General features: G+C 44.4%; 2 protein-coding genes across 2 annotated transcripts in view; one reads left to right on the forward strand and one right to left on the reverse strand.

The window, feature by feature from the left end:
* MED12L (mediator complex subunit 12L) overlaps positions 1-25186 on the reverse strand; it is a 709720-nt gene that overhangs the window by 271881 nt on the left and 412653 nt on the right. Inside the window, exon 16 of the mRNA XM_088447707.1 lies at positions 7067-7214. Coding sequence (XP_088303833.1) covers positions 7067-7214 — 148 coding nt within the window. The remainder of the gene's footprint in view (positions 1-7066; positions 7215-25186) is intronic.
* Positions 12388-25186, forward strand: part of P2RY12 (purinergic receptor P2Y12) — a 30863-nt gene continuing 18064 nt past the window's right edge. The window contains exon 1 of the mRNA XM_088447659.1: positions 12388-12571. Coding sequence (XP_088303785.1) covers positions 12388-12571 — 184 coding nt within the window. The remainder of the gene's footprint in view (positions 12572-25186) is intronic.

Below are 25186 nucleotides of genomic sequence, written 5' to 3' on the forward strand. Positions count from 1 at the left end.
AGAGCCAAAAGCACTCCCACTGACATCACTAGTGATGTCAGTGGGGCCGGCCCCAGACGGTAGGTGTTCCCATGGGAACGCCTCCATCTGGGCAGCAACGCCCCCGGCACGCCCACCAAAGGGGGTGTGCTGTCACTCACCATCGACAGCACGCCCCCTTCGGTGCGAGACCCATAGCGACAGCTTGGCTGTCGCTATGCGGGTCTCGCGCATGCGCACGACGGAGCTCCCTCCGTCGTGCGTGTGCGCACTAGGGCACCATCGACCCGCTTGCGAGCGGGTCTAAATCAGGCCCTCATGTCCATGTTTCCATGAGTTATTAGATGGCTATACATACAGTAGTAAGGCATCTTTCTATAAGTTGAATGCATCAAAATCAGATGCTTTACCTATAAGTATCCCGCGAGCGCATCGCAGCATAGCTGAGCGTGACTACATCTGTATGTATGTGTGTGTATATACATTATATATATATATATACATACACACACATATATATATATATATATATATATATATATGTGTGTGTGTGTGTGTATATATATATATATATATATATACACATACAGTCAGGTGCATAAATATTGGGACACTGACAGAATTTTCATATTTTGGCCTCTATTCACCACCACAATGGCTTTGAAATGAAACAAACAAGATGTGCTTTAACTGCAGACTTTCAGATTTAATTTGAGGGTAATTACATCCAAATCAGGTGAATGGTGTAGGAATTACAACGGTTTCTACATGTGCCTCCCACTTTTTAAAGGGCCAAAAGTAATGGGACTATCAACTCAAAAGCTATTTCATGGACAGGTGTGGGCTATTCCCTCGTTATTTCATTATCAATTAAGCAGGTAAAAGGTCTGGAGTTGATTCTAGGGGTGACATTTGCATTTGGAATCAGTTGCTGTCGACTCTCAATATGAGATCCAAAGAGCTGTCACTATCAGTGAAGCAAGCCATCATTAGGCTGAAAAATCAAAACAAACCCATCAGAGAGAGCAAAAACATTAGGTGTGGCCAAATCAACTGTTTGGAACATTCTTAAAAAGAAAGAATGCACCGGAGAGCTCAGCAACACCAAAAGACCTGGAAGACCACGGAAAACAACTGTGGTGGACGACAGAAGAAATATTGCCCTGGTGAAGAAATAGTAGAGGCCTGACAGATCATCACCAGGGATGAAACCCAGCGTCTGGTGATATCTATGTGTTCCAGACTTCAGGCTGTAATTGCCTGCAAAGGATTTGCAACAAAGTATTAAAAGTGAAAGTTAGATTTAGGATTGTTTAGTTTGTCCCATTACTTTTGGCCCCTTAAAAAGTGGAAGGCACATATAGAAACCGTTGTAATTCCTACACCGTTTACCTGATTTGGATGTAATTACCCTCAAATTAAATCTGAAAGTCTGCATTTAACGCACATCTTGTTTGTTTCATTTCAAAGCCATTGTGGTGGTGAATAGAGGCCAAAATATGAAAATTCTGTCAATGTCCCAATATTTATGGACCTGACTGTATATACATGCACACACACACATATATATATATATATATATATATATATTAGGGGTGAGCGGGTTCGGATTTCTGAAATCCGAACCCCCCCGAGCCCCCCCGATCCGAGGCAGATCCGAGTCAGGCTCGACTTTTCCCGCCTGACTCGGATCTGAAATCGAGGCAAAACGTCATCATCCCGCCTTCCGAGTCTCGCGGGTTTTGGATCCTATATAAGGTACCTGCGTCGGCGCCATTTTTTCACTCGGCTGTGGACAGTGAAGAGGGAGGGTGGGAGTTAGGGCTGGCTGGGCTGTGTAGTGTAGTGTAGTGTAGTTCAGAGTAGTGTTGTGCTGTGCTGTGCTGCTGTTGTCCACTACTTCAAAGTCCATAGGGGCTGGCTGTGTTGTGCTGTGCTGCTGTTGTTAATAGGACATGTGTCCACTACTTCAAAGTCCATAGGGGCTGGCTGGACTGTGTTGTGCAGTCAGTTCTCCATAGGGGCTGTGTCCACTCCAAAGTCCTGTGCAGTGTCCCAGTCCTAAAGGGGTGCTGTAGTGTTGTCCAGGGGGTGCTCTGTCCATCAGGGGTGCTCCCCCCAAGTGCTAAAAAAATAATATTTTTTGTGTGTTTGTGAATTGTGTGCGCAGTAGCCGCACGTGCATCAACAAAGTAGTGCCAAGCGTGCGCCTGTGTCATAAGTAAAGGGCCGGCTGGCTTGACCGTTAAAGGGTGCTGTAACCCCCAAAGTACACTCCAGTCCAAACCAAAAAAAAAATTATTTTCTGTGTTTGTGAATTGTGTGCGCAGTAGCCGCACGTGCATCAACAAAGTAGTGCCAAGCGTGCGCCTGTGTCATAAGTAAAGGGCCGGCTGGCTTGACCGTTAAAGGGTGCTGTAACCCCCAAAGTACACTCCAGTCCAAACCAAAAAAAAAATTATTTTCTGTGTTTGTGAATTGTGTGCGCAGTAGGCGCACGTGCATCAACAAAGTAGTGCCAAGCGTGCGCCTGTGTCATAAGTAAAGGGCCGGCTGGCTTGACCGTTAAAGGGTGCTGTAACCCCCAAAGTACACTACAGTCCAAACCAAAAAAAAAATTATTTTCTGTGTTTGTGAATTGTGTGCACTGTGGCTGCACGTACATCAACAAAGGAGCAGCGCCAAGCGTGCGCCTGTGTCCCATAAGTAAAGAGCCGGCTGGCTCATTTCTTAAAGAGTGGTGTAACCCACAAAGTGCACTACTCTCCAGCAAAAATAAAAAAATATTTTCTGTGTTTGTGTGCGCTTTAGCCGCACGTATATATCTTCCTAGTGCTGTTGCTGCTGCTGGGAGTTGTTCATCAACCCCGAGAGGGAGTAGGAACATCACTACTTTTACTAAACAATTGACCCTCCAACAGTCCCTAGCGATGAGGATGAAGTACGACAGCAGTCATCCTGAAGCAAAACGTATTACTGAGGCCTTGACTGCTATGTTGGTGTTAGACGTGCGTCCGGTATCCGCCATTAGTGCAGTGGGATTTAGACAATTGATGGAGGTAGTGTGTCCCCGGTTCCAAATCCCGTCTAGATTCCACCTGCATCCTCAAAGCAGCAGCGACAAGCGTGCGTCTGTCTGTTAAAGGGTGGTGACACCCTCAAAGTGTGCTACACAAACAATAAAAATATTCTTTTTTTTTCTGTCTTTGTGAATTGTGTGGGCTGTAGCTGCACTTGCATCCTCAAAGCAGCAGCGACAAGCGTGCGTCTGTCTGTTAAAGGGTGGTGACACCCTCAAAGTGTGCTACACAAACAATAAAAATATTGTTCTTTTTTTTTTTCTGTCTTTGTGAAATGTGTGGGCTGTAGCCGAACCTGCATCCTTAAAGCAGCAGCGACAAGCGTGCGTCTGTCTGTTAAAGGGTGGTGACACCCTCAAAGTGTGCTACACAAACAATAAAAATATTGTTCTTTTTTTTTCTGTCTTTGTGAAATGTGTGGGCTGTAGCCGCACCTGCATCCTTAAAGCAGCAGTGACAAGCGTATGTCTGTCTGTTAAAGGGTGGTGACACCCTCAAAGTGTGCTACACAAACAATAAAAATATTGTTTTTTTTTTCTGTCTTTGAGAAATGTGTGGGCTGTAGCCGCACCTGCATCCTTAAAGCAGCAGCGACAAGCGTGCGTCTGTCTGTTAAAGGGTGGTGACACCCTCAAAGTGTGCTACACAAACAATAAAAATATTGTTCTTTTTTTTTTTCTGTCTTTGTGAAATGTGTGGGCTGTAGCCGCACCTGCATCCTTAAAGCAGCAGCGACAAGCGTGCGTCTGTCTGTTAAAGGGTGGTGACACCCTCAAAGTGTGCTACACAAACAATAAAAATATTGTTCTTTTTTTTTCTGTCTTTGTGAAATGTGTGGGCTGTAGCCGCACCTGCATCCTTAAAGCAGCAATGACAAGCGTATGTCTGTCTGTTAAAGGGTGGTGACACCCTCAAAGTGTGCTACACAAACAATAAAAATATTGTTTTTTTTTTTCTGTCTTTGAGAAATGTGTGGGCTGTAGCTGCACCTGCATCCTTAAAGCAGCAGCGACAAGCGTGCGTCTGTCTGTTAAAGGGTGGTGACACCCTCAAAGTGTGCTACACAAACAATAAAAATATTCTTCTTTTTTTTTCTGTCTTTGTGAATTGTGTGGGCTGTAGCCGCACTTGCATCCTCAAAGCAGCAGCGACAAGAGTGCGTCAGTCTGTTAAAGGGTGGTGACACCCTCAAAGTGTGCTACACAAACAATAAAAATATTCTTCTTTTTTCTGTCTTTGTGAATTGTGTGGGCTGTAGCCGCACTTGCATCCTCAAAGCAGCAGCGACAAGCGTGCGTCTGTCTGTTAAAGGGTGGTGACACCCTCAAAGTGTGCTACACAAACAATTAAAATATTGTTCTTTTTTTTTCTGTCTTTGTGAATTGTGTGGGCTGTAGCCGCACTTGCATCTTCAAAGCAGCAGCGGCAAGCGTGCGTCTGTCTGTTAAAGGGTGGTGTAACTCTCAAAGTGCTCCAAAAAATAAAAAACTATTTTTTTAATGTGTTTGTGACTTGTGTGCGATGTAGCCGCACTTGCATCCTCAAAGCAGCAGCGACAAGCGTGCGTCTGTCTGTTAAAGGGTGGTGACACCCTCAAAGTGTGCTACACAAACAAAAATATTCTTCTTTTTTTTTCTGTCTTTGTGAATTGTGTGGGCTGTAGCTGCACTTGCATCCTCAAAGCAGCAGCGACAAGCGTGCGTCTGTCTGTTAAAGGATTACATCGGTGACAGCATCCAAGTAGGCATGTCAGACAGTCCGTACCTGTACTGGCAGGAAAAAGAAGCAATTTGGAGGTCCCTGTACAAACTGGCTCTATTTTACCTGAGTTGCCCCCCCTCCAGTGTGTACTCCGAAAGAGTGTTTAGTGCAGCCGGGAACCTTGTCAGCGAAAGGCGTAGGAGGTTGCTTCCACAAAATGTGGAGAAGATGATGTTCATAAAATGAATTATCAACTCTTCCAGGGAGACCAGCCTCCAGAACGTACAGAGGGACCTGTGGTTCCAGCGGGGACGAATTAATACTCTGTGAGGATGAGGATGTACACAACACTGAAGAGGGTGAGGAATCGGTGGATGAGGAGGATGAGGAAGACATCTTGCCTCCGTAGAGCCAGTTTGTGCAGGGACAGATTAATTGCCAGCTTGTTTTGTGGGGGCCCAAACGAACCAATCATTTCAGCCACAGTCGTGTGGCAGACCCTGGTGCTGAAATGTTTGGTTTGTTAAAGTGTGCATGTCCTGTTTATACAACATAAGGGTGGGTGGGAGGGCCCAAGGACAATTCCATCTTGCACCTCTTTTTATTCTTTGCATTATGTATAGTTTGGGGCCTAGTTTTTCAAACTGCCATCCTGTCTGCCACTGCAGTGCCACTCCTAGATGGACCACGTGTTTGTGACGCCCACTCGTATCTCTTAGCATAGTCATCCAGCTACCTCGATGCAACCTTTTGGACATAAAAACACTATTGTGAGGTGTGAGGTGTTCAGAATAGACTGGAAATGAGTGGAAATTAAGGTTATTTAGGTTAATAATAGCATAGGAGCAGAAAAACCCACAAATTCTGTGATTTTAGCTGTTTTTATGCTTTTTTTCAAAAAAATACAGATCCAAAACACAAAACCCAGAACCCAAAACACGGAAGGGTGGTTTTGGCAAAACCAATCCAGATCCAAAACCAAAACACAAAACACGAAAAGTGGCCGGTGCACACCCCTAATATATAGATATATACACACACACACACCCATATAGTATTAATGAAACATCGGTAGCTACAGTCTTAATCAATGATTTTTATCGATAGTTGGCCTATTGACCATCGACGGTACAGCTGCGGTCAATAGCCATCAATACATTATACCATAAAATTTGCTATTTTTTGGTGTACTGTGTTTAAACTATTTCTTTTTTTTTAAATTGTGTTGGATAAGTTTTAAAATGTTGTCCTTGATCAAATTCAATCATAAAAGACAATTTCGGAGCGTGTTTTTTTTTTTTTTAAATTGTCAGTTAAGCGGTTAATAAAGTTTTCCACAAGATCCGCTATCACTTCGACATGGAAACTGCTTTCATACCTAACTCATCATCATTATGAAGTGGTTTGCATGGCACGAATAGGTTACTGATGGTGATGGTCTCCCTACTGCATAAAACTCTTTAGTTTAGTTTAAATGAAAGCAATTCATCTTAATGTTATGATTGTTTTCCTGCTCCAGTTATATTTTATTCTGTCATGGCTTATTACTTTTTAACATGATGCTATGAGGTTTGAACTTTCTGTATTCTATGGATGGTTTCCCTGGTTAACCCCTTTCACCTCCCTTTTTTCTTTTCTGTGCCCCCTCCCATTGAAATTTTTTAAATATTTTCAATAATTATTGATAAAAAAAGCGAATGTACTGTAATAGTATGTTAGTGCAGACAGTACATACCTACCAACTTTTCCCTCATTTAGAAGACCAGTCTTTACTTTAATGTCCTGGTCCTCCTTTCCTTATAAAGTAGAATTCCTTGGTTCTGGTTTTCTAGCCTTACACATAAAAATTCCAAGCGATAATAAATATAAATCGGTAAATGACACAAAGCAGAAAACAGACATGGAAGAGACCATAAAGAGATTTGTCCATCTCCGAGCTAGCGTACAGATGTGCCCACGGACATCTTACCTCCATGCCTTACATGTCGCGTTAAACATACATAACGCATGTGCGCTTTGCAACTCTGTAGCGCCAAGCGTATATTGGCTTTTAACCTTGAACTACGTCTTATTCATGCAACTTTTTACCTTCAACTGCGCCTTTGCGAATAAGACGAATTTGAAGGTAAAAAGTCGCAAGAAAAGACGCTCAATGCTACTGAGTGACGCCACGGCATGGTCTGACTAGAAGGCTGTTTAACGTGCAAGGAATATGTGGACACTTCTGTAGAAATGAAGAACAGAAATGATCTCCTTTCATACACCATGGAATATATTATGTTAATAGATACAATAAAATGATTTACCAGCAGAGTCACTTGTGCCACTTGTATTCAAAATCTTCAAGAGATCTTTGGTTAATTTACGAAGCTGATGCCTGGCCTCGGCTCGCTCTCTTCCCACGCCATACAGCAGGATCATTCTCTGGTTATATTCATGACTCGACGACGCTTCCTACAAGTTAAAAAAAGATATACTCAGTATATTAAAGTGGCACTGAACTCAACAAAATATTCATATGGAGCAGAAAAGCTTGTTTCATTATTATTTTTAGCATGAATACAGAATATAAATGCGGGGCCTCGCAATCCTCTGACATTTTAGGGGTAAAACCCAACCCTTCCGATCGGGTTTATGTCCAAAATTTAAAACGGCAATGGCCCTGATTCAGAACCAGACGCTCTTTCAGAAAGCTCGCTCTGAATCAGGGCGGCTTTTTTATTTTTGGGAGCCGGCCTCCTATCTGCTCGCTAAGTTGTGGGTGACCACCCACATTTTTTACTAGCAACCAGGTGATGGTCGCGATGGTCGCGACCATCAGGCTTGCGATGAGACCCTTTAGTAGGGTCTCATCTGCCACAAGCCCCAGTGAGCTTCCAGCTCTATTAGCTCACTATTGACATCACTCGTGATGTCAGTAGGACTCCAACCAAATGGCAGGCGTTCCTTCGGGAACGCCTCCATTTGGCCAGCCACCCCCCTCCCCAACCCGCTTACCAAATGGGGCGAGCTGTCGATCAACATCGACTGCCGCCCCTATTGGATGCGAGCGCCGGACCGAGTGATTTCTCGCTCCGGGGCTCGCGCACGAGCACTGCCCGGCCATCGACCCGCATGCAAGCGCTAGGCGCTTGCGAGCGGGTCTGAATCAGGCCAAATGTTTTTATTAGTGTTCTAGTAAAAGCATTGCCCTTTTAAAGTTCGGGTACAAGCATGATCAGAAGAGCTGGGTTTTAGAACCTGACCTTTAGTAAATAAACCCCTTTTACAAAAAAGTAGGAGGTGTTAAAATAAAGGTATTGTAAAATTCCACTTAAGGAACATCTATTCATTTCTTGTGAAACTGCCAGTATTGTAACTGCCAGCTGTGCTGCCCCAGGGTAACCATGGTACAGGGCTGCTAGTTTGCTGTTTTGGTGGGAGCAGATAACATATATTATATATTGACTTAAACTGTCCTGTCTGTGTCATGTGCAATAGGAGCTGTGGCCTTTCCCCCCCAACCGCTTCCTCTGCAGCTACTGTACAGACCAGCCAAAGAGGAGACCACTGCGCCAGGAAAGGGGTAAGTAATACAGCGACGAGGAAGGGGGTGGACTGAGGTGTATGTCTTTATTTTAAATTGGAAGTTAAAAGGAAATAAATTAAGTTTATTATAGTATACCTATCATTTAGCATGGCAGATTCTTTTTTGTAAGTTAGAGGTTAGTTATGGAGGCATGCACTAAATAACCGTACATGTCTATTTGTGCAAAAAACCTCCAAAAACACACATTAATGGACGGAGGGCCTGATTCACTATGATTCACTATTCTGCTTATACGTACGAAACGCAGTTTCTAAAATCAGGGGTGACATGTAAATGTTTGTATTCGCATTGCGATCGCAGTCTGACATAAGAACACCCACTTCCCCTTACTCACATCCGTATACTTGGCCAACATAGAGAAACAATTGGTAACATCGAGTAACATCGGACAGATAATGAAGCCCAGACCTTAATCATGAATTGCTTACTTCAGCCCACGCTATGAGGCCTCAGGCTGCGTCTGGTATTGCAGTGGCCAATTTATGCATGCCCATGCAACGGTGTTGAAATGCACTGGTATGCCTGCGTTCACCCGACCACCCCCCGTCACCACCCACAAACGGCACTTCCTGTCAATCACTCTGCCATGGGTCTGCGTCTCCTCTGAGATCACTGTCCCGATCGCAGTGGCCAGTTTGCGCACGCGCACTACGATGCATGCACAGTACGCAACAATCGATCGATTGCGTGCATAAAAGCAACTGGATTCCTTGCTGAATCAGGCCCTGAGATGGTGACATTTACCAAAGGGGCAGACGACTGCACAGGGCTGGGGTGCTAGTGTATCAAGCTCATTTTGGCAAAAATGTGTAAAGGGCACTTTTCACATGTTTTTTGTTATATACTGTAAGTATGACAAATATGTTCTGAGTTAGTAAACAAACTACAGAATATTGCATATCATCACTGGAACTATATATTCTATAGAACATTTTTTTTGGAACATGCTCAGATGGCATTAGAGTTCCATATTAGTATAAAGCATACATGCCTACCCTCCCTCTCGGAATTCGCGGGAGGCTCCCGATTTTTTGGGTAACCTCCAGCACACCTGGAAGGGTAGGCACTTCTCCTACATTCTGCCCACTCCCTAGTGAAGTGGGCAGAATGGGGAGAATTTCTGCGGTGATCGCATGTCCCCGTGTAGGGGGCGGGGCTTAATGACGTGATTATTCATTATTTGCGTAATTTAGCTCCTCCCCTATTTAAATTTGCGCCAATCATGGCAAATTCCCATGAATAAGGCGGGGCTTAACGATGCGACCCATCAGGCCCCGCCCCCCGGGAAGGAGAAAATAAAATTAAGCAAGTATGGTATAAAGTGGGCGAGAATGAGCTTTTCTGATCACTCCCTGTCTGTCCATTTCCAATCGAGCGCTACACAGTGTGTACAGTCATAAAAGGACCAATAGCATTTATTAATAATTTCCCAACTTTACTTGGCAAACAGATCAAACATAATCAATGGCAAGTACACTTTTAAACTTTTAATGATTACTCTAGTCAACAAGGTGTCGGAAACATGGATGAAAACTGCTCAGTTAACTTTTATATGTTGATTCAGAATACAACACTAAAAAATGTTCTTTTTAGATACAAACAAAAATATCTTAAACGCTTGAAAATGCTTAAAAATGTACAATGCTGTCTGGAATCGAACCAGGTATCTTTCTACATAACTATACCTTGAGATTATTTGTAAAAATGCAATCTATCTTTCCGATACACAATATGTATTGTTTAAATGCTTATTATGTGAAAACACATATTTCCAACCCAGGTGTCTTTCAAGAATCACAGAATCCACAATAATAGTAGAATCCAGGATAACATTGATTAGTGCAGATCAACTGTGTGGGAAACAGGGACAAAGCACTTTGTAACCACAGGTATCGGGGCAGGTCACTAGACCACAAACTGTCCCTGAGTACAGAGCAGGAATCTGGGGTAGAATGACCTGGAACAGATCATGATTAACTCAACCCCAGAACCTGGAACGTTTAGCTGGCACCCACTACTGGGAACTCAGGGACACAAGACCTCAGGAAACACAGGACTGGATAAGCTACAGCTGGAAGCAGGAACTCAGGAATGAGGGACTCAGGTCTGTGCAATGATATAAAGACGCAGGGACCTGGAACCTGCACACTGAAGACAGAACTAGAACTAGAACCTGAACTCAGCATTAGCCCTCACTACCAATCCAGAACAGAGAGACCAAACACCTGCAGCCAAAGGAATGCTAGCATAGTACTGTTGATAACCAGGCACTTGGTATAACTGGACAACTGCTGAAGCAGTTACTGTAGATAACACAATGTATCAAGGAGATATACTAATAGAGCCTCTGATGAATGCAGAACACTGGCTGTGATGCAGAGTCACTGTAGATAGATAGGCACTTGGTAAAAAAGAACTGGGCAATTGCTGAAGCAGTTACTGTAGATAACACAATGGAGAAATACTGTAGATACACTCATATAGCCTCTGATGAATGCAGATCACTGTCTGTGATGTAAAGTCACTGTAGATAGACAGGCACTTAAGTGTAACAGAGCAATTGCAGGGGAATAGGCACTTGTAATGAATGCTGAATACTTGCAGTGAGGATGACACTGTAATGAAAGCTGAAGACTTGCTGTGAAGCAGGGAGTAGTATGATGCAGAAACCTTGCAGACATATAGGAACAGGTAGTGACTGAAGCGTGGAGCAAAAGCACAAAATGAATGCTGAATACTTGCAGTGATGCTGACACTTGAAATGAATGCTGTATACTTGCAGTGATGCAGAAACTATAATGAAAGCTGAATACTTGCTGTGAAGCAGGGAGTAATGTGAAGCAGGGGTCTTGTGGACATACAGGAACAAGTAGTGACTGAAGCCTGGAACAAGAGGACAGAATAAGCATCAGACTTGGAACTGCTGACACTTGGGATCTGAAACGCAGGTTTTGACATTATGATTCGACAAGGGAAGCACCGTGAAGCAGGTATAAATCAGGCAGACTCAGGTGCAGTCCACAGCTGCTTAATTAGGATATTATCCCAGGTTGCAGAATCACAGAAGGCCATGGAACTAAACAAGCTCAAATATTCTGGACAGGTACCAATGGGAAGAGCAGCACCACTGGTAGGAGAGTGGTATTGCAGCAGGTTGTGACACTGTGTCATTACATAATGGGAATACCAAACCATTGGTACCAGTGGCTCATTCGGTAGCTATGAAAGAAACTTACAATGCCATGTCAAACATGTTAAATGCCATCAACGTTAATATATTTTTTCTGGCAAATCTGTGGTGATTTGAAAGATATTGGTTTGTTCTTTGGACTGCAGGATAGTCTTACTAAGTATTATAGTTTTCTGTGCTTATGGATATGCAGTCGGGAAGCCGGCGGATGTAATCCCGACGGCCGGCTTCCCGACTTCTTTATCCCGGCGAGGGTTAAATGACAGGCATCTAAATCTAGACGCCTGTCATTTTACCGATGCCGGGAGACCGGCGCCCGGCATCCCGATCGAAGAGATGCCGAGCACCACTGCAGACACCCCCCAGGGAGGTTAGGGTTAGGCTAGGTGGAGGGAGAGTTAGGGTTAGGCACCCCCAGGAGGGACTTAGGGTTAGGCACCCCCCCGGAGAACTTAGGTTTAGGCGGCAGGGAAGGGGGGGTTAGGTTTAGGCACTTAGAGGGGGGATTAGGGTTAGGCACTGGGGGTAGGTTAGGGTTAGGCACCCCTAAGGAGGGCTAGGGTTAGGGGGGAGGTTAGGTTAGTGAATACTTACCTGGGGACGATCGGGATTTTCACCCATGTCGGGCAGCCGCTGTCGGGATTTGCGTCCAGTGGTAATTCATACCGATTCCTACTTATGGTATAGTCATACAACAGAGCAGCATTACTTTGCGAAGGACTGGTCCCTTAGAAAGGAGTTTGTCCCTAGAAAGTAAAATATCAAGTTTGCAACTTTAGTGAAAGCTGAAATTGATCTTCTCCCTCAATTACAATAAAATAGATGTCATATAATATTTTGTAAAGGCTATGGACAAAAAGGGTGAAGGTTTTAAGAATTTAAAAGGTCAGTTTCCAAAATTGGAAATTGACAAGTTGAAGGAAACAATATTTGTAGGCCCTGAAATTAGACTACTTTTAAAAGACAAAACCTTCGAAGATGACCTTAATGCGGCAGAATTAGCTGCACAGAAATCCTTCGGATCTGTGGTTGGTAGGCTTTTAGAAAATAAAAAAGCAAAAAACTACAATAGAGCTGATAGCTGAATTATACCCCTTTTCAACCAAAAACCTGGATCCAACCTGGGTTTTCATACATGGTTCCAACCCAGGTCAGACACCATTTACACAGCACCATCGATCTGGGTTATTCTCAGGTCAGCCCCGTTCACACTGAACCTGGGTCTGCCCTGCTAAACTTGTGAGATCATAAAAAGTGAGAGGTGACTGCTCCACAGCCACCAATCAGCTCATTTTAGGCATGGCCCAGATCGGATAACCAGGGTAGCACCATTTACACTGCACCATTGCCCAGGTCCATCCTGGGTTCGAACCTGGTAGCTACCTGGGTTGGTTTGCCAGGTCACTTGACCCAGGTTATTTTCAGGGACTCTGAGCTGCGACCCGGGTAGATCCTGTAAAAACCCAGGTTTTTGCTCTGGATTAAAAGGGGTATTACTGAATAACTACAAAAAGGATGCCATAAGTTGTTGAAGATACATTTCTTACATTCGCACCTGGACTTCTTTCTGGACAATTTTGAAGCTGTGAGTGATCAGTGGGAGGAACAATTTCATCAGGATATTCGCACAATAGAGCAACAGTATCAAGGTAAATGGGATCCAGCAATGATGGGTGATTATTGATAGTTTTTGATAAGTGAGGACCACACTACTCATAAGTGCAAAAAATAACTGTTTACAGTAGTACACTGAAGTGCCAAAAGACATCGGAGAGGTGCCTTGTATGTTTCGTGTAGGACCCCCTTTAGTTCGCAAAGTGCAACAACTCAATATGACATCGATTGCACAAATTAATAGAAGAACTCTGGAGAGATGTTGGCCCACGCTGTCAGGATAGCTTCCAAGAACTACCTTATATTTGTAGGTGCTGGATCTTGGGTGCGAATGGACTTATCCACCATGTCCCATAAATGCTTGATTTGGTTCAGGTCGGGCGAATGTGGTGGCCACACCAATCTAGAATGCTCTTTGAACCACTACTGTAGAACTTGGGACCGATGACATGGTGCATTATGCTGCTGTAATATTCCATCGTTGTGCAGGTACATTAAGTCTATGAAGGGCTGCAAATGATAATCAAGCAATGCAACATAGTGGTCATCGGTCAATGAATGGTTCAGGTGGACAGGCTGACAAACCCATGCCACGTAAACATACTCCACACCATGATGGAACCACCACAAGCCTGCACGGTACCTAGATCACTACTGGGGTCCATGGTCTCATGGGGTCTGTATCACACCCAAAACCTACCATCAGCCTGAAACATATGGAACCGTGACTTATCGGACAATGCCACATAGTGTCAGTCCTCCAGGGTCCAATTAGCAATGTCACCAGCCAGGTGAGGCGCTGTGTTCGTTGTCTTAGTGTTAACAGGGGTATTCTGGTGGGTCTTCTGCTCCCATATCCCATGGAAGCTGAAGAACGCTCCACTGACTTGCTGGATATGCATCTGGTACCACCTGCATTGATGTGGATATGATTTGAGCCAGTCTGTTACCACGGACAATTCCAGCCAAACGCCACTGGTCATGATCATTAAGCACCAGTGGTCGGCCACTGTACTGTCCACTTTTGGTGGTAATGCCTTCCATGTGTTATTCCAGGTACACATGTGGCACCATAGATCAAGGAATGTTGAATGTCCATACAACTTTGGAAATGGAATGTCCCATCCATTGGGCATCCACTATCAAGCCGCATTCAAACTCCAATAATTCACATTGTCTTGCCATGAGCAGCCGAGTCACTGTGTCATATTACAACTGATGCAGATCTGAGCATTTCCAAAACGTCACAGTACAGTGGCACCACCTACCTTTACAGACTGCTATCCCAAAACTTTTGGCACTTCAGTGTATATTTTTACGAATTTATCCACCAACATTTGTGGCGATTTCTTATTATTTATATACACAGTACAGGCTTGCCGACTTTCTGGCTGCCCCTTCCGGGAGGGAGCAGCCAGATCGGCATGACAGGGGGTGTGGCCAGCACAAGGAGGCGGGGCTGACCAGATGACTAATATTTGTGGGTGAAGCGGGGGCGGGGCCACACAATCACATAATGTTGGCCTCGCCCCGATTACACAATGCCGATATTACAGACATTGTGAAGCAGGGGGCGGCGCCAAAATTACGCGATTGAGCGCGAATCGCGTCACCGCTCCCCCGCTGCGGGGTTTCAATGGTAATTGCAGGGGGGATAGGAGGGGTGGGCGGCAGCCGGGAGGATTCCCTGCTTTCCCAGGAGGTCGGGAGTGGCACACAATTTCCGACCAAATCAGGAGGGTAGGCAAGTATGATGCAGTACTGTGCAAAATTTTTAGGCAGGTGTGGAAAAAAATGCTGCAAAGTAAGAATGCTTTCAAAAATAGAAGTGTTAATAGTCTATTTTGATCAATTAACAAAATGCAAAGTGAATGAACAGAAGAGAAATCTAAATCAAATCAATATTTGGTGTGACCACCCTTTGCCTTCAAAACAACATAAAAATTTTTTTTTTTTGAAGGAACTCGGCAGGGAGGATGTTCCAAACTTCTCGGAGAACTAACTACAGATCTTCTGTGGATGTAGGTTTGCTCAAATCCTTCTCTCTCTCTTCATGTAATCCCAGACAGACTCGATGATGCTGAGATCAGGGCTCTGTGGGGGCCATATCATCACTTCCAGGAGTCCTTGTTCTTCTTAACGCTGAAGAACGTCTTTAATGACATTACCTCCAAAGTTATTCTGCAGTAGGACAATGACCCCAAAAATACAGCCGAATAGACGCCTCCCTGATGGTATTGCATGATGGATAAGTATCTGCCTGTATTTCTCATCATTGAGGACACCATTAATCCTGACCAAATCCCCAACTCCATTTGCTGAAATGCAGCCCAAAACTTGCAAGGAACGTCCCACCATGCTTCACTGTTGCCTGCAGACACTCATTATTGTACCGCTCTCCAGCCCTTCAGCAAAAAAACTGCATTCTGTTACAGCCAAATATTTCAAATTTTGACTCATCAGTCCAGAGTACCTGCTGCCATTTTTCTGCACCCTTGTTCCTATGTTTTCGTGCATAGTTGGAATGCTTGGCCTTTCCACATCGAAGGTATGGCTTTTTGGCCGTAATTCTTCCATGAAGACCAGTTCTGGCCAGACTTCTCCATACAGTAGATGGGTGTACCTGGGTCCCACTAGTTTCTGAGCTGAAGTTACTGCTGGACTTCTTCTGATTTCGAAGGGAAGTGAACATGATGGGTCTTTTATCTTGGCCGACCACTGCGTCTACGTTCCCCAACGTTGCCTGTTTCTTGGTGCTTCTTCAAAAGAGCTTTAACAACACATATTAAAACCTCGGTTAGCTTTGAAATCTTTGCCTGGGAAAGACCTTGCTGATGTAGCATAACTACCTTTTGTCTTGTTGCTGTGCTCAGTCTTGCCACGGTGTATGACCTGTGACATGAAACTGTCTTCTACAACCTCACCTTTGTAGCAGAGTTTGGCTGTTCCTCACTCAGTTTTAAGCCTCCTACACAGTTGTTTCTGTTTCAGTTAATGACTGTGGGCCTGATTCATTACCGATCGCAACTGCGGTTGCAATAGCGATTACGCACACAGTTCAACTGCGATAGTATGACTGTAAAACCATCAGTACAATCGAGTACCATCGCAGCCTCACGCAAACTTGCGCAAAGAGCACGCTATGAGTGCTCAGGCTGCGTACGGCATTGCAGTGGATAATTTATGCATGGCCATGCAACGGCGTTCAAATGCACTGGCATGCCTGAGTTTCCCCGACCACCCCCCTCCCACAAAAGGCACTACCTGTCAATCACTCTGCGAAGGGTCTGCGTAGTCACTGCGATCACAGTCCCAATCGCAGTGGCCGCTTCACACACGTACTGCAACAATCGTCAGATTGCGTGCATAATCACAGTTGCGATCGGTAGTGAATCAGTCCCTGTGTTTCAACCTACATATGAAAATCATGATCATTATCACCTGTTTCGTATGAGTGGCTATAATCCTACACATTTTGTGCATATGTACCTAGAAGAATTGGTGCTTGTTTTGAAGTTGATTTAGATTTCTCTTCTGTTCATTCAATTTGCATTTTGTTAATTGATAAAAAATAAACTATTGAAACTTCTATTTTTGAAAGCATTCTTACTTTGCAGCATTTTTTTCCACACCTGCCTTAAGCTGGGTACACACTAGCCGATATGTCGTCCGATTCGGCGGATCGAATGACATATCGGGCATATCGCCAGTGTGTACACACTATGGGGGTCATTCAGACCCAGTCGCAAGCACCGATGTGCTCGCAACCAGGTCGATGGGTAGCCCTGAAACTCTCTCGCTCCAGAGCTCGTTACAAAAGGGGCGGCTGTCATTGTTGATCGACAGCTCACCCCTTTTTGTAGGCAGGCTGGGGGGGGTGGTTTCCAAAACGGAGGCGTTCCTTAACGAACGCCTACCGTTTTGTGGGCTGACGCACTGACATCATCAGTGATATCAGTGAAGGAGCTTCCTGCTCCATCAGAGCAGAAAGCTCCCTGGAGCATGCGAGTGCCCAGACCCAACCTTAGGGTCTGGTCGCAAGCCCCGATGCGATGGTCGCGATGGTGATCACCATCGCGACCATTACCCTGGTCGCTAGCTAAGCTGTGGGTGGTAACCCACAGCTTAGCTTGCGACCAGGAGGCCGCACCAAAAAAAAAAGAAGCGCCCGCCCTCATTCAGAGAGAGCGATCGCTTCTTGCGACCGCCTCTGAATGAGGTCCTATGTCGCTGACGATGAGTGCTCTCGTGCATCGTCAGCATGCATGCAGGTCCGACGGGCGATAACATCAGCGGGGACCATGCTGCCAAAACGCAGCATGGCCCCCACTGTCGTTTCGTCGCTGCCGGCTTCGACAAGAGTCTATGCATTTTTCCAATGTCAAACAGCAAGCGCCTCTGAATCAGGCCCTAAGTCATCACTGGGACAGCCTTTTCTCACACTACTACCAAAAACGTTACTCTTATCACAGAGATTTGCTGCTATACGTTACAGCCCGATTTTGCAAATATTAATATAAACAGGCCCTAGAAGAGCAGTTAGGCGCAGAAGGTGCATTTTTAGTATCGCTGGTTGCTGTATACAAAAGCTGCACTGGCTCAGAGCTGAGGGTCTTTAGGTTTTGTCCTGTTCATTAATGGGTCACATCTGCATCATTACGATGCACTTTGGCAGAAAAGCAGATATCTAGGCCCACTCTAATCAATGTAACAAAATGCTTCACACACAGGAAAAGTGTCATACAGTATGTAATAAATACAGTTCCAATACCCCCTCATTTAGAATGAGTAATTTAATCAATAATTGAGGCTAACCCAGCAATATTTTAGTAGAGGAAGTGAAAGTACGACAACCTCCCATTTTAATAAAGTGGTCAGAGATTGCACTTGGGACAGTTACACTTTCTGCACTAATCTACAGAAGGGGCTCAAAATCCCCAGCTCATGCCACTTATACAGGGCCTGCCTCTGCTCATGGTGGCATACACAAAAAACAGAGTTGCAGATGCACTATGCGATCATTACTGTTCACATTTAAATTGATATGCTAACTACCTCTGAAATTATATTTAATACATTTAAATGTGAACAGTAATGATCGCATAGTGCATCTGCAACTCAGGGCCTGATTTAGAGCCGCTCGTAAGCGGCTGCTCGTTCGCTCTGAGCGATGTTCGCACAACTGCGCATGCATATGGGTCGTAATGCGCATGCGCAAACCAGTCATTGCGGTCGGAAATCGTGTGCTCGTAAAACAGCGAGGGGCTGCTAATGTGATTGACAGAATGTACCGTTTGTGGGTGGTAACAGGGGAAGGTGCTTGAAAACGGGGGAGTGGAGATCCGAACGCAGGCGTGCCTAACGGTCAAAAGGGCATGTAATGGGAGTGCATAATTAGTAAAGGAGCGTCATCGACCACGTCACTTGGTTGTCTTTTAGCCTGAACTGCTCGGAGTGATAGCGGTAAGAAAATCCTACCACAACCACTGCGAGCAGTTCAGATGCCTTTCGATGTTCCCGATTAATCTAATAAATACTGGAGATGATGTGTGATGCGAACGGCAAAGGGCGTCTTTACAAAATAGCGAGCGCATTTTTCGAACGCTCGCTCAGACATAGAGGCGTCAACACACCGCAAAGAGCGAGCGCTCAATTTAAATATCCGGCCCCTTTTTTAGAACGACCGTCCTCAAATAGCGTCCGGCTCTGAATCAGGCCCTCTGTTTTTGGTGTATGTTACTTTAAAATCTCAGCATGATGGCACCTTTCATTACTATTAGGGTGTGCAGTCTAGAGCCCCTCCCTCTGCTCATAGTGGCCCTGCATAAATGAGGCCCAGCCCTGGGACGGTCTTACAGTTATGGAAGTGAAAAATTATTATAATTTTTTTTTTTTTAGTAGAATGAACCAAAGCTGTTTAGACCTTCAAGAAAAGGTAAAACAATACCATAGTTACTAAATTATAAAAAAAAACTATTAGTTCCACAAAAGTGAGATTACTTCCAATCAGCTACATTGCACAAATTCACCTACACCTATACCTACAGTGTAAGCAACATTTCCAGACTCATCGATGTATTAAACACTTAAGTACATTTGCAGTTACTGACTGTGAATATCAAATAGTGCATAGATATGCAATTTCCTATAGCTTTGATCTGCTACAGATAACTGTACAGCGCTTTCAAAATGAGTGATGGCATACAAGTGCCGGTAGTCATTGTCATATAAACATTCCTTCCTCAGATCATGTTTGGAGGATAATCAGTCATTTGGTTCCATTGTTCAAATATAACAACATATGGCCAGTACTCGGGTATTACATTGGATGCAACAATGGTGTCACTAGGTGCCAGGGCACAGTGCATCATTTTGGGAATAGGGCCTCCCCCAATCCATAATGCCTCTTTGCACATGACACACCTATTGTAATGAGGGAAGACTTGAAATATTAAAATTCCTAATAGATACCTTGTAAGCTGGAGTTAATTGTAATTGACAAACCATCCAAATCGGGGTGACGAGTGTGGGGTTCTCCTGCTATGGTGGTAAGTAGCATAAGGGTCATGGGCTGGATCAGATCACACTAAAGCAGGGAACCCTGCAACGTGAGATCCATCTGTCATACTGTGATTCAGCTCAGGCCAGGGGCGGATTGGGCCACCGGGACAGCGGGCAATCTCCTGCTGGGCCGGGCCCCTCTCCCCTTTGCTGGGCCGCTTGACACCCTGACCGGCAGCTCTAATGGCTGCTACCGCAATCAGAGCGGAGATGAGCTTCTCACCTCAGTCACCTATAAAACACGTGACGTAAAAAATGGCCGCGGGAGGGCTGCTGCGCATGCCCAGCCGCAGCAGCTCCTCCCATCGGCCATTGCTGAGCTCGTGAGTGACAGGCTGCTCACGGCACCGCCTCCCGCAATCACGAGCACAGGAGCAGAGACTCAGGAGCGGGCCGGGCAGCTGCAGCCTGCAGAACTTGGGAGCGGGAGCGGCCGCCGCTGACTGGCTGACTTTAGGTGCATACAGTATAAGTTAGTATCTATCTATTAAAACATTATCTTAAGTCTTTTATATAATATATTGCAGGAGGAGGGGGTACAAGGGGGGATGAGCGGGGCCGATGTTGTGAGCAAAAATGTTCAGTGAGTGTACATGACATATTAAAAAGATCCACATGTGACATAGGACTCATTATGTATATAGAGAGAGAAAGAGACAGTATATGAGACATAGGACCCTTTTAAAATACATATAATATGATCACATCACATCCCACTCAGGCAGCATCACCTAAAATACTATGACAATGTGTGCAGTGGGATGTGATGTACATGTGTGTAGATATATATATATTCTAAGCATTAACCTTAGTATAATGTATCTGGAGATGACCTAATAGCAGCAGCATCATCAAAATTCCAGAACACTCTAAGGGCGGTATTCAATTGTTTTAGCGGTCCTGATCTCCCATCTAAAGTGACGGGAAATCATGGTGCGCAATTCAATTGTTACTGCTTTTCACGCTGATTGCGCCCAAAGTGGTCGGTTTAGCTGCATAAATCGGCTACCCCCGACCAAAGTGCTGGACGCGATCGCGAAAAGTGATGTTTGGGTGACAAAACATGTAACTTTTCGCCCTTTTCAGCTCACCCCCCCTTTGTCTGCATTGCATCGCGCATACATCCTGATGGTGTTCGTACTGGCACTTATACAGATGCACACATGAAGAAGTGCATTATAAATCTGTATGGCGTTCCTGGGTAGTAACAGCTGGTTGGCTAATCATATGCAGATGTATTGTAGTATGTGTGTGGTATTGGAGCGTTGCGGGTACGTCACTGCAAGTGGTTGCATACAGAGACGTAGAATCGCTCACATTGGAGGACATTCTCAGATGGATGGTCCTGCCCCCTAAACAGACCCCGCCCCACAACAGACTCCACCTCCGCTACAGACCCCCACCCCCATTAGGGTTGCCTCCAGAAATTTCCAGGGCTGGTTTTCCATACCAATCCGCCCCTGGCTCAAGCCCCCATACCACAGGCAACACAACAACCCCTATGCTATAGTAAGTACCACTTGGGCTCTATATGGCATTGTTGGGGTGGTGGGTGCAGGGGAAATAGTGAGTAGTGAACAGGGAATAGTTTCTTACTGAGAAAGCTGTCAAAGTATGGAGAAACGCTTTGTTAGACATCAGTAAGCCGGCAATGTGAATAAACTTACATCAGGCACATAAGATCAAATACAGACTCGTCAAGCTGGAAAATGTTTTCACACAATGAAAGTTAATGCACTTATCTGAGCATTAAATAGTGTAAATAAAAATCCTGCTCAAGCATCAGTACTATTTTAACAATAAACAGCATACAATTACCTCATGTCTGTATACTGTCATTCAGCATTGCACAGTATTAGACTATAGTATACAGCACCACATAGGTGAGCGCTTGGTCCCCCTCTGATGTTTTATTCACTTACATTGTTATCCAGTTAAATGTTTATTCACTAAAAATACTTAAAATGAAACAGCCTATTCTTACTTGCTGTATCTGTAAGTTTATAAGATAGATTTACCACTCTTAGGTGTGCAGTCCTGCTCTGATAGTAACAATCATAAATAAATACCAAACCGTTGGCGCTTAGTATCTTTCACAAAATACGAGAAATACAAGTCCTATTAGGATTGTTGTTGTCTCAGTTTTGGTATCGTATTGGAAAACACTTAAATTATCCTTTCAATATCCCATTGGGCTCAATTCAATTCAAAGCAAATTGAATAGCGCCGGGAATGAGCTCCCGGAGCTATTCAATTTAGTGCGCTGCTAAGCCCGACTAAGGCCCGTATTCAATTTGAGACGAAAAGTCCGGATCCGCGATACTTTTTCGCCGATGACGTCATTTTCGCCTGTTTTGCTTTTACCCCGTATTCAATTTGAAAGACTTTCCGCCTAGGCGGAAAGTCAATGCAATGTAATAGGCGAAAAAGATTTGCCTATGAATAGCAGGCAGAAATTTTTTATTCAAATTCACTTTAGCAACTTTTAAATATGCTGGTCCCCATTTTGAAGTACCCCAAATTTGCTGGGATAAGTTATTTTCTGGAAAAAATGCTCCAGAATACTATTCTTCACCACTTATACAAAAACGCTATTTAGCAGCTATTGAGCCCGTTTAAAAACACCAAATACCTTCAGCAAGCCAAATCGGGGAGTACCATAGTGAACCCCCATGTCAGAGCATCTTTTGGGGGGTGTCAGGCTGATTTCCCCAAATCTGACATGACTTTCCGCTTGTTTAAGTTTCGCCGGGTCCCGTTTTCACGTACTTTCAAATTGAATATGGGGTAAAGCATGCACGTGCGCAATACTTTTCCGCCTACAAAACAGGCAAAGTAGGCGAAAAGTCTGGGACGCGGAAAAGTATCGCGGCTCGGCTCAAATTGAATACGGCTCTATGGATTTCTTCTCACATCCCTCCTGGGGTGCGAGCAGAAATCCGACAAAAGTACAGGCGCGATTGTGTTTTCTGCCCTCAGCGCTGCGGAAATAGCATCGTGCTGGGAAGTTCAGTCGAGGAATGCCCATTGTCGCGACTACACACCCTGTTTAAGGTGCGAGGGGCGGGAGAATGTTCATTCCCTGACCTAACTGCGCACAGAAGTGAATAGCTCCAAGAGCCCCTTCCCAGCGCTTTTCAATTTGCACTGAATTAAATCGAGCCCATAGAGACAGGTTTCATCTGTACCCATTAATTATACTATTAACTCACATGTTGCTTACATGTGGAATAGTGTGTACACTCCCGTAAAGGTATCTTTGTGGACTATCCCGATGCCCCTATGTGTAATGACGTCCTAGGTGAACTATACACATCTAGCATAGTAGCTCACATGTATGCTTACACCAATCAGGTTCTTTCAAATCCACAAAAGGTATCTTTTACTCCACAGATTTTTAATCGGGATGTAGTTAGGAAGCCGGCGGTCGAAATGCCGACCGCCCGCCTCCCGACTGTGAAATCTCGGCATGGGCCTGATGATAGGCGGCTAAATACCAATGCCTATCATCAGCCCCGACACCCGGCATACCGAACATAGATAAGCCAGGCGTCGGGAGCACTTTACAGCAGGAGGCGGGGGGGGGTTGTTAGCATTAGGATCTCCAGGGGGGACTTAAGGTTAGGCACCCCCAGGGAAGGTTAGATTTAGGCAAGGCAAAGGGGGGGTTAGGGTCAGGCACCACCGGGGGGAGGTTAGGGTTAGGCGCTCCCCCGGGAGGGTTAGGTTTAGGGTGCGGGGAGGTGGGGGATAGGTTTAGGCATCCCTGGTGGGAGGTTAGGGTTAGGCACTTTGGGGATTAGGTTAGGGTTAGGCACCCCTAAGGGAGGGTTAGGGTTAGGGGGGGGGGGTTAGGGATAGACAACTTACTAGGGGGGGGGGGTTAGGGATAGACAACTTACCTTTCCCGTCGGGATCTTCATCTGCTGGCCTTCTGCCGTCGGTATTTCTTCATCCGTTGGGCTCAGGTCCGACGGTAATTCATACCGATCCTTTTTAATCACCATTAGTACTTCTCCACATCTATATCACCAGAATTAGTGTTGACAATAGGTGCTTACATCAAGCTTACTTACAATGCTCAGGGTGCCTGCACATCAAGGTATCTTTCATGCTATTGTAATGCTATTGTCAGGGGTTAGGCAGACTCCATATGTAGAAAAAATATACAAGGAGATTCCATGGTGTAGTATTTAAAAAATAATTTATTTAACACCAAAAATAAAGATAAAAAGAGTACACTAATACCAGATCTGCAGAAACACTCCTGGTCACCACTAATACGGATGTCCGGACATCCAAATGGCGCACAGGATCAGATTCCCGACCTGATACACAGTGCCACCCCTCCGCTGCTCTGATATACGCACACGCCTTGGGTGTTGAACGCAGAGTGCCAATGTACTCAAGAGTGGACTATCTATAACATATACACACACAGTATGTAGAGTATATTTAGTTTTCAGCTATTCTCATCCTGAAGACAGGGCTCACTGCAGCCCAGAATGTAATTTTAATACAGCATCTTTAAAAATTCTTGAGTGCCCCCAGAGGTTATTTCAAGTTTTAACTAGCGCATCCATAACCTATTTGTGTACTACTGTGGAATGGCACCAAGATAGATAATATCAACAAACAGTGAGTGTCCCAAACTATGGAGACTGCATACTTTAGAGCATATATATATATATACTCATATATATATATATATATATATATATATATATATCTTATATACAGTGTGTGTGTCTATATTTTATAGTTTTTGGGTTGGTGGACTTTTTTCTTTTTAAATTCTAACACAGATTTACTACACACACACACACACACACGTGTATTTTAAATGTTCATTTTTATCCTGTGAAGTGTACAAATAATAATAAATTGTATACACAATCATTTGTTAAAAGAAGCTATTATACACTTAGCTAAGAAGTATCTATTGATGCAGTTTAATAAAAGCAAACAGTTTAGTTTTGAATAATGAAAATGAACTACAGTGTTGGGCTCACCAATAGATTCATGACTACCGAATTTGGCAATGTTTATATAAAGAGGGATTATTACATAATGGATGTTTGCTTAGGATAATTACTGTCACAGAGTAAATAGACCCAGCTTAAATAAACATAAGCACATACAGTAACATCTGTTTTTTACTCAGCAGTAGTCTATGGTATAGTAAAACAATGTAGTTTGCTCTATGCACCTCCTGCACTAATATAATAGGAGAGTGGAACAGTGAATAGGACTTACCTTGCCTGGCAACATCCACTGGCTACTTTGCATAAGTGTTAACGAAGAAGTCTATGCTAATTCCAGGAATAGCTTTTATTTTACCTGATGAAGTTCAAGGGAGGTTACCAGCACAGTGCAAATATTTGTACATATTTAGCAATATCCTTCAGCCTGGTAAGGAAGTATTTGTAATGCAACTAGGTGCTTTTTTTTTATTTTGCCAGACTTCTAAAA

Source organism: Taudactylus pleione, unplaced genomic scaffold, assembly GCF_031769625.1.
Source record: "Taudactylus pleione unplaced genomic scaffold, aTauple2 ptg000436l, whole genome shotgun sequence".
Lineage (NCBI taxonomy): Eukaryota > Metazoa > Chordata > Amphibia > Anura > Myobatrachidae > Taudactylus > Taudactylus pleione.